The 15544-nt window shown below is 41.4% G+C and overlaps 1 protein-coding gene across 6 annotated transcripts in view; it reads left to right on the forward strand.

The window, feature by feature from the left end:
* Nucleotides 1-381: 381 nt before the first annotated feature.
* Aff2 (ALF transcription elongation factor 2) overlaps nucleotides 382-15544 on the forward strand; it is a 468295-nt gene continuing 453132 nt past the window's right edge. For all 6 annotated transcript variants that reach the window (XM_063246498.1, XM_063246500.1, XM_063246499.1 and 3 more), the window contains exon 1: nucleotides 382-580. In XM_063246498.1, the coding sequence (XP_063102568.1) occupies nucleotides 534-580 (47 nt within the window). In that variant the 5' untranslated portion in view covers nucleotides 382-533. The remainder of the gene's footprint in view (nucleotides 581-15544) is intronic.

Here is a 15544-nt window from a genome sequence, read left to right on the forward strand (position 1 = left end):
ATCCGGGGATGATAACGTGCCTGCTCCATGTCGCGGCTTCTAGCTGTCCAGGCTCCGCCCCCCGTGAGTGTGTAAGTGTGTGATGCTGCCGCGGCCGCCGCCGCCGCCTGTGCAGCCGCTGCCGCCGACCCGGCTGCCGCGCCGCGCCACTGCCTCTTCCTCGGCTGCCCCCGCCTCCGCCGTCGCCGCCCGCCCGCAGCCTGCCAAGCGGGCAGCCCCGCCGGCCCCGGCCCGGAGCTGCCGCTGCCGCAGCCTTGGGGCGCCGGGCGCGCGGGCAGACTCGGAGCGAGCGGACCCAAGCAGCGGGCGACAGGCGCTCGCCCGCCCCGCGCAGCCGCCGCCGCTCCGGAGCGCAGGGCCAGGCACCTCCGCGCCCGCCACCGCCGCCGATGCGGCCCGGGCACTTTTAGCCAGAGTGCAGGGCCGGAGAGCAGGGCCGCCCGGGGCAGCCAGCGAGCCGCGCCAGCCGGAGCCGCGCCGACCCGCAGCGCGCAGGGACCGCCGCCCGCCGCCGCCGCCGCCGCCCGGCCGCTATGGATCTATTCGACTTTTTCAGGGACTGGGACTTGGAGCAGCAGTGGTAGGTGTTGATTTTTGCCTTCTCCTTAACGAGCGGCTCCCCGGTGGGGTCTGAGCTTTTCGCCTTTGTTAAAAAGCGCCGGGGCCGTGGTGGGGGGCGTCCCGGATGCACCCACACTTGCTCGTGGCAACCTCTGGCCCCTGCCGTGGTGACTCCTAGGTCCGGTGCCCGGGTGGGGGGAGGTGCGGGGCCGCTGAGGGAAGCGGGCAGATGCGTCGCTTGGCGCTCCAAGTCCGTGGAGTTGCATCTGGCCCGCAGCAGATTCGGTGCCACCCACCTGGGGGCTCCGCTGCACGACCTCCGCCCGCCTGTTCTCGCCGGCGGCTCCTGGGCACGGCCTCTCTGCGCCCTGGATGCCGACCGCCTGAAATGCCTCAACTTTCCAGGTGCCCGGTAGACGCAGCCGGCAGCGGAGGAAAGGTGGCGGCTAGGTGCCACCGGCCACCACCCTCCGCTTCCTGGGCGACCACCGCCCTCGCTGCCGCCACCTCCATCCCTGAGGGCGATGCGCGGCGCAGCGCACGCACCTTCCCCAAGGCCGGCTCAGCCCAAGTTCCCCACGCTCCAGTGCCGAGCTGCGTCTTCAGGGACCACCGCGCAAAGGACCCCGCATTGGGGTTCACTTCTGCGCTAGGTTTTCAAGATTGAACGCTTTTGAAGTCGGGACCCCAAAGTCAGTTGCTCCGACGTCAATGCACATTCGATTACCAGCTGGACCCCCGTCGGCCTCTCACTGGCAGGCAGCCCTACGTTTGCAGTGGACACATAGCAGGGATTCAGAGATTTAAACTGGTCCTCACAAAGCCCTCTAAACTTGGTGTTCACAGATTTTAAGAGATGATGCAGGGGTGAACGGAAGCCAGAAAGTTGTTAACTCCTTGTGTGACGTTCGGACGCGCAGGCAGAAATGCAGATACAGTAATCTATTAACTTTTTAAAAACTTCCCCTTCTATGATAAACGTTATTGATTTTTATTTGTCTAAACATTTTAACGCGTCGAGTCTGCCTGCAGCCCAAGGAATTAGATGGAGAAGGAGGACGCCCGGGCAGCGACTTAGAATTGCACACTTGACTATAGCTCTTTTAAATGTAGTTAGAATAATCTATAGTACCCACCAGCAGTGCAAAAGCTTTTGCAATGTTCAACTACTAGCGGCGGCCGTTGGCTATGAATGCTGTGTATTTTTACAAGGATTTCCCTTGCTGATGTGATATTTTAGGCAATTTCCTTCTTGAAAAAAAAAGGCCATAAGCTTGGCCAATAGCTTCAGTATGCCAATCATGACTCCTTTCATTGCAAGCCCAAAATAATTGGAACTTGAATATGTTTTATTTTACAGCAATTCCAGGTAAATCTTTGAAGCACAAATTACAACATATCAGTATTAATCTGCAAGGCATGTTGAAACCACGCAGAGTTGTATCAGTTCCGCAGAAAGATTTTATGTTGCATTCAAAAAATGCTATTATTTAAAAGTAAATATAGCAATAAAGTCATTGCACAATTAAATATTATGCCCCTGCACAAAATCTTTACTCTGCTCTGCTAATTTATTTTGCAGACAATTGATAACCACAGCATTATTATTTGCATGCAATTTGCTTAATATGTAGCATGGATAAAAATGTTAATTTAGCAGACATTGCTATAATTGATTTCACGGGTGTAGTCCAAATATTAACCATATACATGGCATTAGGTTTTAAAAATATTTATTGTGTTTATTACAGTTCAATGTTACATGCAGCTGAATATTTAAAGCAAGTGGGCTCTTTTATGTTTGATTTCTGGTTTTCAGAAGATATGAGACCTTCTGCCTATCTATTCTTAAAGAGAGCCCTAAACCTCTTTTCCTCTGGACCCTTAACTGTGCCAGGTCAGTTAAGGAGCGTGTAGACTTGGGCATTCAGTGGCTATTATCTGGAGTACTAAGGAATTAGTATATCAGGTATGCATAAATAAGCCTGCACCTTCATTCTCTGTATATGATCCAGGGCAATTTGTCTTTCTTACTGTTCAGTTGTGAAGGGCCAACTTCCTCATGCATCTGTGTTTATGAACATTTGGAATGCGGTTATGCCTTTGTCTCGTACATACACACAGAGAAAGGGACACAAATGTGACAACGGTGGGTGCAGTGCAAAGCTCGATGTTGTCATTAATGGAAATCTGTACCTTTGAAACTCTCTTTGGACATCCAGAGGATGCTGGTTACATGTTCATTAGATGTTTACTGCCTTTCTCTGAGCATAAGTGGATGCTTAAAAGTGATGACATCCACTCCCTTGAAGCCCTCAAGAAAACCAAAGGGGGAAAGACCCCCTACAAAGTTAAGGAGCTCTTTTATGGTTACACTGAACCTATTCCTAATAGTTACTTGTACAACAAGCCTGGAGCTTTCTCTAAGCCTAAAGGTCTAACAGTAAGTGGATCAAGACAGCTCCAAAACAAACTCATTTTCCTAGACATAATGAACAAAGACTGTACATACACTGCATATGTGTTATTTGCAACCACTGACTCTAGTAAACAAAAAGTGCATGCCCATTTACAAACACACACTTGTTAGGGCAAACGCAAAGGGAAATAATGGGCAGTGCGTGTCGCTGCAGTTGCAGGTGGGTGCAGCGTCTGGTAGTGCTCACACGCCTAATGGCACATCTCGATGGATTCACCAACTGCAAGAATATCTTAATGGGTCATGCTCTGGACTCGATTAAAGGGCCAGAGCTCAAGTTCTTTAAGATTCCTGGATGAATGAGCAGTGTTCACCTGAGTTTGAATTTAATATGAACCATTCTGTGAAGGAAAAGGAAGGCACAGATGTCTGTATGCACAAGGGAGACGATTTGCTCAAAAAAGCAGGGGGAGGAAGAAAAAAATTCAATTTCATCATTTAAATCATTCAGTAGACTTGCCTATGGTCATTAAGCAAATGAATTCTGAGGTGTGTGGAAATCACATGGCTAGATTTTGGACTTGTTTACCAGCAATGGCAAAGTCATTAACCCCCACTTAAGAGGAACAAAATACAAAATCAGAGAGCCTGCAAAGTACACAGGCTTACAGTCTTGCAAGTACATACCCTCCAGTATTGAGTAAGTATTGCTTTGTACCATGCCGGGATTCTTTATGGGATGCTTATCTGTTTTTTTTTTTTTTAATTAGAAAGAAGGGAAGGAAGGAAATATAAAAAAGGATAAATTCTTAAAAATAAAAAAAAATGATGAAAAGAAAGCCACCATGATAGTAAAACCAAAATGCGAATAATCCTAGGGAAAATGGTAGTTAAGTGATTGTGACAGTGGCCGACTTCTCACTGCGAAGGGACAGCATCAATTGTGTGTCGTTTTTATGTGATGTCTCACAAGTAGCCTAATTAGAGGGGACCTTGCAAACGGGCAGTTAGACAGGAAGAGACTTAAACTCACGGAACTGTTATATAAATAGAAAGTTCAAAGGTCTGCGAGGGGCTGTCAAGGCTGAAAAGGGGCCATGTGCTGGCCAGGCTTCTCATCCTTGGGGGAAGGCAGCCCCCAGGGCCTGCCCCGGCAGCCAGCCAGCACTGTCCCCTGCTTTCCTGCACCTTGATGGGGGCCAGAGTGGAAGGCTCTGCTCTCCAGACAAAAGTGAGCTGTTCTTGCTCCAGCAGGGCATGGCCCCTTACCTAGGGCAGCAGCGACCCCGCTGCCTCTGCCTGCTCCTGTGTGGGTCTTCGGAGACCTCCTGAGCTGCAGCTTGGTGTTGGATGGTAGGTCGGGAATGGAGGAAGAACAGTCTTTGCCAGCTTGGGGCCATTAAGACTGCAGTGTGTGTGGTGGGGTGGGGGTAGGAGTGCTTTGTAGTCCCATTTCCACTGAGGCCCAGAGAGTCCCAGGATTTTTCCTTCCCTACCTCCATTCATTCCTTTCCTTCTTGGGTCTATGAAAAGGGAGAAGGTCTGTAGTCCGTTCTGCCTCCCACCCCCAGGACGATATGTATTTTCAATGTTTTAGTGAGTCTCTCAGCAGACCTTTTTGGGTTGAATTTCTTAAGGAGAATGCAGATATTGAAGATGAAATTAGCTGATGGTAAGGTCTCTATAATTCTTGACCCCCCCCCAAAGAATAGTAACAAGTAAAAGCTATCTCAGTAAAGCTTAAAAAGCACATCTATTGGGCGAGGAAGAAAATTGTCTCATGCTAGAAATCAGTTTAATGATACACGAATTGTTTTGCTAATGATTCAGTCAAGCGTTTAACAACTTTAAAATATACAAATCAAGATCGAAAATGACTGCCTCAAAAATGAATCTGTCATTATAGACATAAATGAGATTCCAAACATTTAAGCATTTTGTAGATGGATAAAATTATATTATATTTAAACATGCTAATTATTGTTGAATGGAAATGGCTTTAATGTGCTGAACCTTTATTTCATGCCCATTATTCTTAGCTAAGATTACTTCTTGCATGAAGAATTTGCACACATTTAGCATAATTTCAAAATTCCAGAACGTCCAATAAAATGGCCATCTCTGGAACGACCTAGAAGCTGTAGTCCTGAGAACATCTAACTTCAGGTCATACCTCAAAGAGGGCAACCGCCATTTACTTGATTAGCTTGTCAAGTAGACAAAACAATTGGTATAGTGATTACATTTCACTTTTAATTTTGTCTTTCTTTTTGTGATTGCTATGGGATAAAGAAGAGAGATTTTTAAAACATGTTTATTGATAAATGGAAAGAAGTATGTTGCTGATTAAAGAGCTCAAGACCACAAGTCGGAGGGACTGTTTTGAGGGGCGCGTGTGTATTCCATCTGTGGTGGGGCTCATTAGCATCATCACCACTACTATAATTTGAGTATTTACTCTGTGCTGCAAGCTCTGGTCTAAATGCTTTATATACTCAAGCTCACTTCCACCAAGTCTGTGAGATAGATCCTGTTATGATATCTGTTTTCACAGATCACTGCTACTAGGCAATGAAATTCACATTTTAGCTTAGATGGAGCTGACCCCAGTGCCTGCACCACTGACCAAAAACATTGTGATTCTGAGTCTTTTTGCAAGACATGGAATGAGTTTCATATTCCATCTTGTTTCATCATTGTGAATTAGAATTGCAGCTGATATGCCCATTTTACAGATGAGCAAACTCAATCCTAGAGATGTTGTGTTACACAGCCTGTGAGTGGTAAATCTTAGTCAGAAATCTAAATATGGTATCCACATTTCCACATTGGGTACCTTTCTATCAAATCTCATAAACTACTCTTTATTATGTGTGTGAATGCCAGTATTTTGTTGTCAAAGAAACAAATGGATTAGGTTGCATGTATCATACTTGTGAAAAAGTAGTCTGTGGTCTTACCATGTAATTGGCCAGCCATGGAATGCTGTGTTTTAAGAGAATAATATATGTACTCATATAATCTCTTAGTGCTTGCTTTTATGTGAGACACTTTAATTAATACACCTGAATATATATATATATATATATATATATATATATATATATATATATATCCATTCGGGTATATGGGCTTGAAATATTGAGAGCTGCCCATTTAAATTCGTATGCTGAAATTCTGAAGACTTGATATTTTCACATAAAGAAAACCATGGTACATTTTTCTGGTTGATTTGAAGCCTCAAATCTGGTGATAAGAAGTTGGTAGCATATCTTGCCAAAGCTTTGTAACTTACCACATCTATTATTTGATTAAAAACTTACTATACCCTGAGGCTTTGTCAGGATTGTTATTATTAGCTGCACTTTGTAGTTAAATGGACTGAAGTTCAGAGAGGTTAAGTGACTTGCCTAAGTTTGACACAGTAAGTGGATCTTAGAATACTCTCTTCTGAGCACTGTCACTGTTGTGTTGAGTCACTTATGGGTAAATATCTGCCTTGCTCCCTAGCAAGTCGTCTACAGAGGACAGTCACATCACAGATCCCAATAAGCATCTGTTGATTGATCTTAGAATCAGACTTGGCTCAAAGACTATTCCATGCAAATGCACATATCTTTCAGTGATAACAGCTTAGTAAATCCTGGTGATAATACTGGCCCTCTGCCTGTGTGATAGTGTTTTAATCATTTGCAATTACTTTCGGGTCTCTTACCTGTCTGATCTCATTTTGTAGAAAATAATAAGGAAAATAATGACTGCAGAGGAAACTTAATAGGAAAAGACAGAAACAGAACTCATGTTCTGGGTGTGATTACAAAATACAATTTCTATGGATTCCAAGATATGTTTAGCACTGAGGAAGACAACAGGAAGGATTAACGTTTACGGCACGGGGTTACAGGAGTTAATGGACTGGCATTGTGTCTCAAAAGGAGAATATTAAAGAAGAATGTGTGACAAAAATCTGAAGAAGAAATGAGTGATTGGAGGGTTGGGATTCCTCCAGCTTTCCTTGAATTTCAGGCTTTATGACTTGTATTTCATCATGAGAAGGCTGTTTTTCTACTTAACTGTAGCAGATCCACACCATAAATTATCATGACTGCTAAACAAAGGTCCAGCACTGGGTTCCTCTAATGTTAAACTTTTATGTTGCACTTTAATGAAATTTTATATGCATTTTCAAAGCAAGGCACACTACACTGTGGAGAGGGTGATGCTCTGAATTGTTGAATTTATTTTAAAGTAAATCTTTTGGATGACCTTAGCTGCTAACATCTACCTACTTACTGGGCTGAGCAAAATTATCCGAGAGCTTAAATATAAAATGGCATGATTTAAGCAGAACTGACAATGGCACTACAGTTAGAGTCTGATTTTGATTATGGATTGCTTAGTTTATGGCATGCTATTTTTTAAAATATACCTGTGCATTTTGCTTCATTTGAAAAAGAAAATCAGCTTGTGATTTAAGGTAATGTTTGAATTGGTTCTTCGGTGTGCCTGTGCTGGTAAAAGAGGGCATAAAAGCCACACATTGGGGAATAAGCAAAGGAAACGGGCTTTGTTTTCATTACAAACTCAAAATCACTCATCTGTTTATTTCCTCAATGTTCCATTTGCTGGAAAAAAGGATAAGAAGAAGAAGTAGTAGAGGAAGAAAAAACCCCATTACTTCCACCCAATGAAGAATGGTCTGTGTTGTTAGATTTCCAAATAATAATTCTTCGCATCATCTGTCCGCTGAACACCAAATCTCAGGAGCAGGCACTGTTTCTGTTGGTGAGCGTTATTAAACTGAATTCCCTGAATCAGAATTTTGTGTTTTGCACACAACATCTCTTGAAAATCGTATTGAAATGGGTTTCTGTATAAATAAAAATTAAAACACTAATAGTCTTATAATGGCAACGAAATTGCAGTCTAGACTTTAACGGTTTCTGGGAAAAGACATTTGCTAGGGGTCTGAGGGTTTCTCATTCTTTGGGCCCCTAGAAGGTTTGCTCTATCCAATCAACAGAAAGACTGTGCTAAAAGGTCAGTTTAACCTTTCAACTGTAGCAGTGTGTACACGATGACCTAACTATCTGTTGAACAATGTGAAATGTAATCACACAGGCTTTATTTCCCTCTCCAGGATGTCAGTCAACTAATTTTTTTAACAAATTAATTTTCCAAAGGGACTGATTGTGTTCATGCCAGGTCGGCACAGCCACAGTGACTAAATTAGATTCAGCATGATGGATGTTTCTGATGAAGTGCCATGGAGAGGTCCCATCAATTAGCTATTATTTATTTGCTGGCAAAATGCTCGGTCTGTAGACATGAATCAGTTCCTCGAACCTACTGATTCAAGGCTTGAGGAGCCTGGAGGTTGATCTGGCACAGTGTCCTCATTTTACAGATGAAGAGACTGAGGCCCAGCTGAAAATGGCTTGTGCTAGGACAGCAGTGGTAAACAATTTAGAGTTTTAAGTGATATAAACAGCCTGCTGTGACACACTTGTCATGTTCGCCAACACTGTTGTAGCATCCGGTTGCTCTACCCGTCAGTCACCTTTAGGGGGAGATAAAGGAAACCTAAAAGATGACTTCCGGTCCCCTCTGGCTTGACATTGGAATACAAAATTACATTTGCGGAAATAATGTGACATAGACTACAAAGTAAAATAAGAACCCAGAGGGAGAGAGAGAGAGAAACCGACCTAGCATAGGCAAAGCAATCCTTCTCAAGGCCATGACACTCTTTAAGTACTATTAGTACAGTCCAGAGAAAAATTAGAAAGGCAGAAATTTACAATACTTCGAAGACCTGGCGCATTTGCCACTCAATGTGAAACAATTGACTTTGGACCCCGACTTATCTGATCTGACAGCAGCTCATATTCATCATGTAATTCCCAGAGTCATGTTTAACAGTATGAGTGGCATATCCTCATTAACACTGACTGCTATCCGCTGAGGGACAACCACACAGTCCTACGAAACTACTTTGACTGTCTGAGCTAGGGAAGCATTTGAACAAACATTATTCCCCCCAAAAGCCAAATGAAAACGTGTTTTCCTGAAACAATTGAAACAAATGCTTGTAAATTGGCACAATTACCAGCAAAATAGTTATTTTCAAAGGAAGTATGTATTGCGCTTCGTGAGATATACACAATTCATTGTCTTTTTTGTTTGTTCTCTTTTTCTAAAGAGTAAGTAACTCTTTTATTTGTTAGGTGTGTGCCAGTATTTTACTGTATGCATTTCTCTGTGCTGAAAAATGAGTTCGTCCTTTGATGCAATCTGATTGGCATTTACAGCTCTGTTTGTTGTTAGGTATTTAGTCACCAAATAATTCTTTGTTGCCTATCCCATCCTTCATGTCCAGCTCCATCTCTGTAAAGATGCTAGTTAGTATCAACTTCCTCTGGCCCTCATACTCACATAGTCCTGCTCAGTCTGACCAGAGGCCTGTCTTCTGCACTTGCATGCCATCTTGAGGAGCTTTTTACCTGGGCTGGACCATGCTTTTCCACTTGTGTGAATCCTTAATGTGCTCCTGCTGTGTTGCCAATGTCTTTTACATCTGTCTTCCTAGTGCCTGGCCCAGGCACCAATTCAGAGTGTAATCTCATTCATGTATTCAATTCATTCAGACACAGTACTAGGTCTTTAAAACGTTAACTCCAAGAGGCAAGAAGATATAATAATGTTAAAACATCAAATAATGATTTTCTGTGTGGTGGGTTCTAGATATTTGTCATCTGATTTCACTATTTGAAAGAGCAGGTAATTGGGACAGGGGCATTCTGTCCCAGTATGTTGAGGAGCTGGAAATAATGCACAGGCCATGTGAGTCCTTAGCTGTTCTGCTAACCCATAATGATACCTTGGGATAGATGCCATCCTAGGACGAGCCCGGTGTGTGGTGGGCTCTTCACTGGACTGACCCGATGAGGCCTTTGCTTTACATATTTATTTATTTATTTTGGCACCGAGAATTGAAATCAGGACCTTGTGCTTGCCAAGGAGGCACGTGCAGCGAACCCAGCCCTATTATTCATCGTCAGTATGTACAAGTCAGTCTTTAGTTTAAATTCCTAGCCAAAAATTAAACAAGGTATCTGCTACAACAGGAGACATGTAATTCCACTCTTTGGTGCAAGCAGCAGATGCAGTGCCTGGGAGACTGGCCTGAAAACTTGAACTTAATTCACACTTGGTAAGAACTCAGCTCGGTGAGGGTATCCAGATTTTAGGAGGTTTTATCAACTTGTAGTTCTGCAGTACTTAGAACAGTGTCTGGTAGAAACAGATGTTTAGTTACTATTTGCTCAACAAATAAATGGATTGTATTAAATGATCCATTTCATATTTTTTGTGATCTGATTTGTGGAAGGATAGCTCAGAGGTATAAGAATAGGGTCTAAGGGAACCGCTGAAATCATGTTGGCCAGGCGCACAGGTTCAGGTATTTGTCTTGCCTTGAGGTCGGAAGGTATTTCCCAGTGGGGTTGTTAAAATTATGTAAATTAAAAGTTCTTTATGTACAACTTATTTGCCAGGAATCCAGCTGAAAATTTATTGTTGGTGAGCAAAATCTCACTCAAACAGCCCTAAAGTTACCAGATCTTTGATTGTACAGATATATAAAAGATATATTTTTCTTGTCACAAGGTACACACTTTAGTATCCACCACAGTATTTTAAAAGTAATTTTTCAGGCTTTTTAATTCACTACCATCACTGAATTGAGGCTTTCATTGATACAAAACTGAGAAGAAGAAGATACCTTTAACTTTTGATGAATACTTGTCTCCATCTCTTTTTTGTTTTCGAACCTCTTGTTTTTTTTTTTTTTTTTTTTTTTTTTTTTCGTTCTTCCTGCTTTGGGGGCTAACCTAGGATTTGCATTTTCCTAACGTATATTTTTAGACCAAACACATTGTCTATTTATTCCTCTGGTGGTTTCAGATTACAATTTCATCCCAAGGATGTGCAGAAATTTTCTACACATGTTGATTTTAAAAACACTTTCAAATGTTTCAATAGTCATGGTAAAAGAACTAGTACATATACGAGTTATGTCACACAATTTATACATATGATCTCATTGATCAAACACCCTAACACATAGATGGTTTCATCCCTATTTACAGACCAGATCTGAGGATCAGAAAGTTGTACTCCTAACTTGCCCAAAGTAAAGCAATCAGCGACTGCACTGACTGCATTGACTCAAAGTTAGGTTTTCTGAGACCAAAGCCTGCACGTTCTACCACAACCTGCCTTCATAGAAAATTAGATAGCACAGTTTAATGGGGAACTTCAAAGTAATACAAGTAATCTTGGAACAAGATCCTTAAATATTATTAATTCCTTCTTTTCACAGTGCAAAATGAAGGTCCAGAAGACAGAAAAGAAAAAAAAATGATAAAACATCTAGGAAATTCTAGTGACTACAAAACTTGCAGTTACACAAATTAGACATTAAGGTTATATGCCAGGAAGGCAGGTAGAGTACATACCTGATGGGTTTTTTAAAAATTGAGTATTTATCAGAAACCCAACATACCTAAGCATTAGTTAAAGATCCAGAAAAATTCCAAGAGTCATGATAGATCTTTTTTTAAAAGTAATGGTTGCATGTAAACTGCATCTGTTTTGCTACAGTTAGGTTTTTTGGCCATTTAGTTTTGGTTCTGTAACAGTTTAAACTTCAATAGTGGAAATATATTCAGGGTGCAAGTGATAAAACTCCACATCACAATGATGAAGACAAAACCAAAAATTACAACAAATTGCTATTGCACACTATAACAATGTTGAAAAATGATACCTGTGACACATTTCTACCACACAGGCTTTAGTAAACAGTGGCAGTAGCTCATATATCTTGAACAAAAAATAGAGATTTGATAAACTTATTTCAAAAGGTTTGAAAAGTTAAAGTGAATTCTAAATGTAGATTAGTAGCAAATGATGACAGCTGAGCCGGCATTACCTCAGTTGATTAATTTATAAGGATACTGGTCAATGATTTTAACCAACAGCTATGCATAGTAGAATCCTAATGGGATCTGTCTATTAAAATTACATAAAGTAGGGCATTTGATTTATTTTAGAGTTTCTCAAAGCTCAATTTTAACTTCATACAAATAATGCATTAGTCACCCAGGATAAATGACACACTGAATAAAGTTGTGATTTTGTCTGCTTCTCATAATCTGATTTAGAAAGAGATTACACCTCTCTTCATAGTTCATTCCTATTCCAAGCATTTGTATGTAGAATGGGAAATTCACCCCTCATGTTTTATATCTCATTAGATGACACCAGACCGCTTAGCCTTTCATGCCTCTGGGACTCTTGGGTGTTTAAGGAAGATTGTTTGGGTGTACTATTAAGAACTACCATATCTGTAGTGAGGTAGAAGGTTTAAAGACATTTTTTGAGATGTGGTTAAACACAGACCTTGGTACTGTTTGGTACTGTTATGAAACAAGTACTAAATTAACACAAAATCACTCAAATTCGCTAAAAATAAAAGGTAAAATGTAATTTTTCTTAGGTCCCAGTTGACTGCCCCATGCCCTTCCCCTTGACCCTGGTGAATAGGGGAGACTTCTTGCACTGTGAAAGCAACAGGGGCTGTTCTAGTGGTATACATCTCTCTCAGCATTACAGGGTACCCAAAATGCAATTTCAGCGCCAAAGACCTCACTGAATTCTCTACTCTGATCACCATTATTTCTGTCTTTCATTAGGAGGCTTATTATCTTAATGGAAGATGGAAAGGTGAGTTGGTCCAAAAACTGCAACTTGTCTGGCCTGCACTTGCTTAGCAAAATTAGAGGAAAGGGGAGGTCTTAAATTCATGGCTGGCTGAAGCTATGTAGGTTTATATTTTTAAGACAAAAAAAAAAAAAACCCACAGCCATGAGAAAGTTCATAGAACTTCGTAGCCATCACATAATTGTAAAACCCAAGGTAAATGATGAAGTATGGAGTAAGTTTCCTTAAATTGAACATAATCATAAAAATTTAAGGAAAAGCAATATATTCTGCAAAATTTATGAGAGTGTTTTTTGGGGGGAGAGTTTGCAAAGCTTGACAACCTCGATGCATCTGGTCTGGCACATTTCGGTTTGTAATGAGAACCTTATGGGGTGCTGGGCCTTGGTTTTCTTAGGCAGGGCCTGCTCCCCAAGGGATCATAAATGATACACAAGTCAGAAACTTCATGGCTCATGGCATTTCTCTGAGATATTTTAGTTAAGCTGCCCCGCCTAGCTACAGTGACAGAAGATGGGAAGAAGTCCTGGACATAAATCTTCATTGAACCTTAATTAATTAACACTTATTCTTACTATTTGGCTGCTGCTTATAGGAGTTAGAAAGGGGAAATCGTCCATATGGTGAGTGAACGTGCCTGCCCTTCACAGAAATAGTTCAGGTGCATGAGTTACTGTGGTTTTTATTATTTGATAGGCACATATTTATTTCAGAGTGTAAATACCAATAATGGAAATTTGAATACACAAAGACAAGAAGAGAAGAAAAAGTGCAATGCCAAAGTTAAGAATATTTTGCCAGGTGCCTCCTTGTGTCTTCAGGGGCCTTTGCTTGCTTTGTTCTCACGCATGCTGTGAATGTTTGGAATTGGGTGCCATCTTACTAAGGAGGCACCTTCCCTTCGGGCCTGCCTTCCCATGGCAGGATTGGCAGAGTGAGAATGCGGGGAGAGATAGGTTATGAAACGGACATTTGTAAATCTGTGTTTCCTCAAACTCTGTCTAGAACCTGGATTTCTTGAATAGAGTTCTCATGTGACTTTATGCTCAAAGACAGATTTCCAGTGATGACGCTGCATTTCGGTGGTGAGGGGTAGAGATGGGAAGGTTTCCGAGGTGAGCTGATCTGCAAAAAGTGGTACCTTTAACATGTTGCTCCTGCTGTGAACACAGTGCAGTGGCTACAGCAGCCTTTGGGCACAAGCTGTGCTGTTAGGTCTAAGTATACCCCCTCCCTTCTCTGTCACCCACCGTCCTCTTTCACAGTCTTGTAAACCCCTATCACTTACTCCTGGAAACAGCTTAGCAGGTACTGTTTCACTCTTTCCTTCGACAAATCTAACAAAGTTTGGGGAAATACAGCCTAAAACAAAAGCATAATTATCCTTGTTCATTGTCTTAATCATATCTGCAACATCTGATAAATTTTTAGATATTTTACTCCCCTTTATTACTGATGTAGGGTAATTATGGAATTGTTTTAAAAGGGGAAAATCACTGCATTCTTTGGAGCCATTTAACTATTTTTTCCTATAACATTTTACAAGGAAAATGTTTAAAAGGTTGTAGTGAACGAGGCAGTCTACACCAAATTGCTGAGATTAACAAAATAAAACATTATTTTAGGGAAAAGTAAGCACTTTTTAAACTTTCACAAGTTTATTTTGAAAGGATAATAAACAAATTGTTGTTTTCTCACTGGGGAAAAAAGAGGAAATAACATATTCAGGAGACAGCAGCCTTTAATATCTTGCAAGCCATTTCAGTGTATTCCAAATTTCTGGTCCAAAACTGTTGAGGTTCATGTTGATTTATTATCCATCAATTTTAAAAATCCAAGGAGGCATCTTAAATTCAAATTGTTAAATTGTTAGACCTTAATGTTTGACTCAATGGAAAGATACGGGAAATTGACCTGGTTAGCTTTGGCAAATTAAGCTATGCTTGTTTATATTTCCAGTGTTTAAAAGTAACACTCCGGGGGCTGGGGATTTAGCTCAGCGGCATAAGCACCTGCCTTGCAAGCAGGCAGTCGTGAGTTCGGTCCCCGGTACCGATAAAAATGAAAAAGACAAAAAAAAAAAAAAAAGTAACACTCCGTTTCTATAAATAGACAAAGGATGACCAAGCCTTCTTAGCTTCAATACTGATTCTTTGAATTCTTCTACTGTGCATTAACAGGAGAATTAGGACTCTCAGAGCCACCATTTTGTTTGTTTGTTTGTTGTTTTTATTTTTTTACTGTGAGAATAAAAAACTGAAGTATGAGATTCACAAAAGCTATAAAATATGAAAAGAAATATCAGTTTTCTTGACTCAATGTGAATTAATTTCCAATATCCACAATGTGTGGTCTCAATGAGAAATGTAGCCATGGCTCCATGCTCACATAATGGGTGGTGGGAAAACAGAGAAGTCCCTGTTGGTTTTTGTGACAGTGGCTCAGCAGCCAACACCAGCAGCCATGGAGGTCCAGGAGGCCCAGGACTAGGCCAACCCCTTTCTCAGTCTCCTCACTAGGGGTCAGTCACTCAGCTTCTGCCAGTCCCAAAACAGCAAAGGAATGAAACTTGCCTCTCAAGGCAGCTGCTTTCTTACCATTTGGACAGTTCTGAAATGAGTTCCATTATTCCAGAACTAGAATTCAAATCATTGAGTTATTCGACCTTAATTTTCAACTAAATAGAAAGACACTAGAAATTCTAGCTGTTTTTCTTTGGCAAGTCAAGCCATGCTTGTTTATATTTCCAGTGTTTAACAGTAAGACTGAATTTTTATG

This window comes from Cavia porcellus, unplaced genomic scaffold (genome assembly GCF_034190915.1).
Source record: "Cavia porcellus strain 051 isolate PalLab524CR breed Dunkin Hartley unplaced genomic scaffold, mCavPor4.1 scaffold_3, whole genome shotgun sequence".
NCBI classification, from domain to species: domain Eukaryota; kingdom Metazoa; phylum Chordata; class Mammalia; order Rodentia; family Caviidae; genus Cavia; species Cavia porcellus.